Source organism: Monopterus albus, unplaced genomic scaffold (assembly GCF_001952655.1).
Source record: "Monopterus albus unplaced genomic scaffold, M_albus_1.0 scaffold37.1, whole genome shotgun sequence".
NCBI lineage: Eukaryota > Metazoa > Chordata > Actinopteri > Synbranchiformes > Synbranchidae > Monopterus > Monopterus albus.
In genome coordinates, this window is record NW_018127917.1 from 685,734 (window position 1) to 686,679 (window position 946).

Consider the following 946-nt stretch of genomic DNA (forward strand, 5'->3'; position numbering starts at 1 on the left):
CAGGAATGCATTCAGTTATTGCATAAAGTCAAACTGAATCAGAAGATTTCATTAATTGAAATAAATTATTTACAGACAGTGGTAAATTAAATGTTTTTGTTTATAATCAGTCCTGATTGAGAGGATTCCTTGGGTGCCCCCTGAGTGCATCGAGGATACAGCCAACCTGAGTCTGGCTGCAGACAAGTGGAGCTTTGGTGCCACACTATGGGAGATCTGCAGTGGTGGGGAAAAACCTTTAGCAACACTGGACAACTCTAAGGTAGGGCTGAACGATATAAACCAAATAAAGATGTAGTTTTAATATTCTAAGTAACAACACTGTGTATAGCATGGTAGGTTATTTTTCCCCTCCATCTTAATTTCATTAAAGATTATTTTAAATGCAGTACATGATGAGTAGGGCTGGGGATATCTCAGTATCTCACTCTTCTCTTTGGTTTCAGTTCATTTACATGTATTTGCTGATGCTCCTTAATGTATTTTAATATTGCCTTTTATGAATGTATGAGCACTGACAAAGCCATTATCATGAATATCCATCATGCAAACAATCAGTTATATTTGATTTGATTTGATTTATTCTTTCAAGCATGTAAAGACAGTTGATATGACAACACACATAATCCAATATCAATTTGCTTATACCTAGTACATGCTTGAATGGAGTAGGAAGAAGTCAGACTTATCCAGTCCTACCCCATGACATCATCTTTCCATCATTGGTTTGCAAGCAGTAAATGATTCACTTCTACACCACACAAGTATTATACTAAAAATTTTTTAACAGTGTTAACATTCTTACATAATTACATTCTTAAATAATTATCTTCTACACCACACAAGTAATATACTAAAGAATTATTACAGAGTATTAACATTCATACACCACACCCACAATGTTCCATCTAATTAATCATTGAGCCTGTTCTTGCATATATCTTGA

General features: G+C 34.4%; 1 protein-coding gene across 3 annotated transcripts in view; it reads left to right on the forward strand.

The window, feature by feature from the left end:
* Nucleotides 1–946, forward strand: part of jak2b (Janus kinase 2b) — a 24,521-nt gene that overhangs the window by 15,103 nt on the left and 8,472 nt on the right. For all 3 annotated transcript variants that reach the window (XM_020598285.1, XM_020598287.1, XM_020598284.1), the window contains exon 16: nt 111–262. In XM_020598285.1, coding sequence (XP_020453941.1) covers nt 111–262 — 152 coding nt within the window. The remainder of the gene's footprint in view (nt 1–110; nt 263–946) is intronic.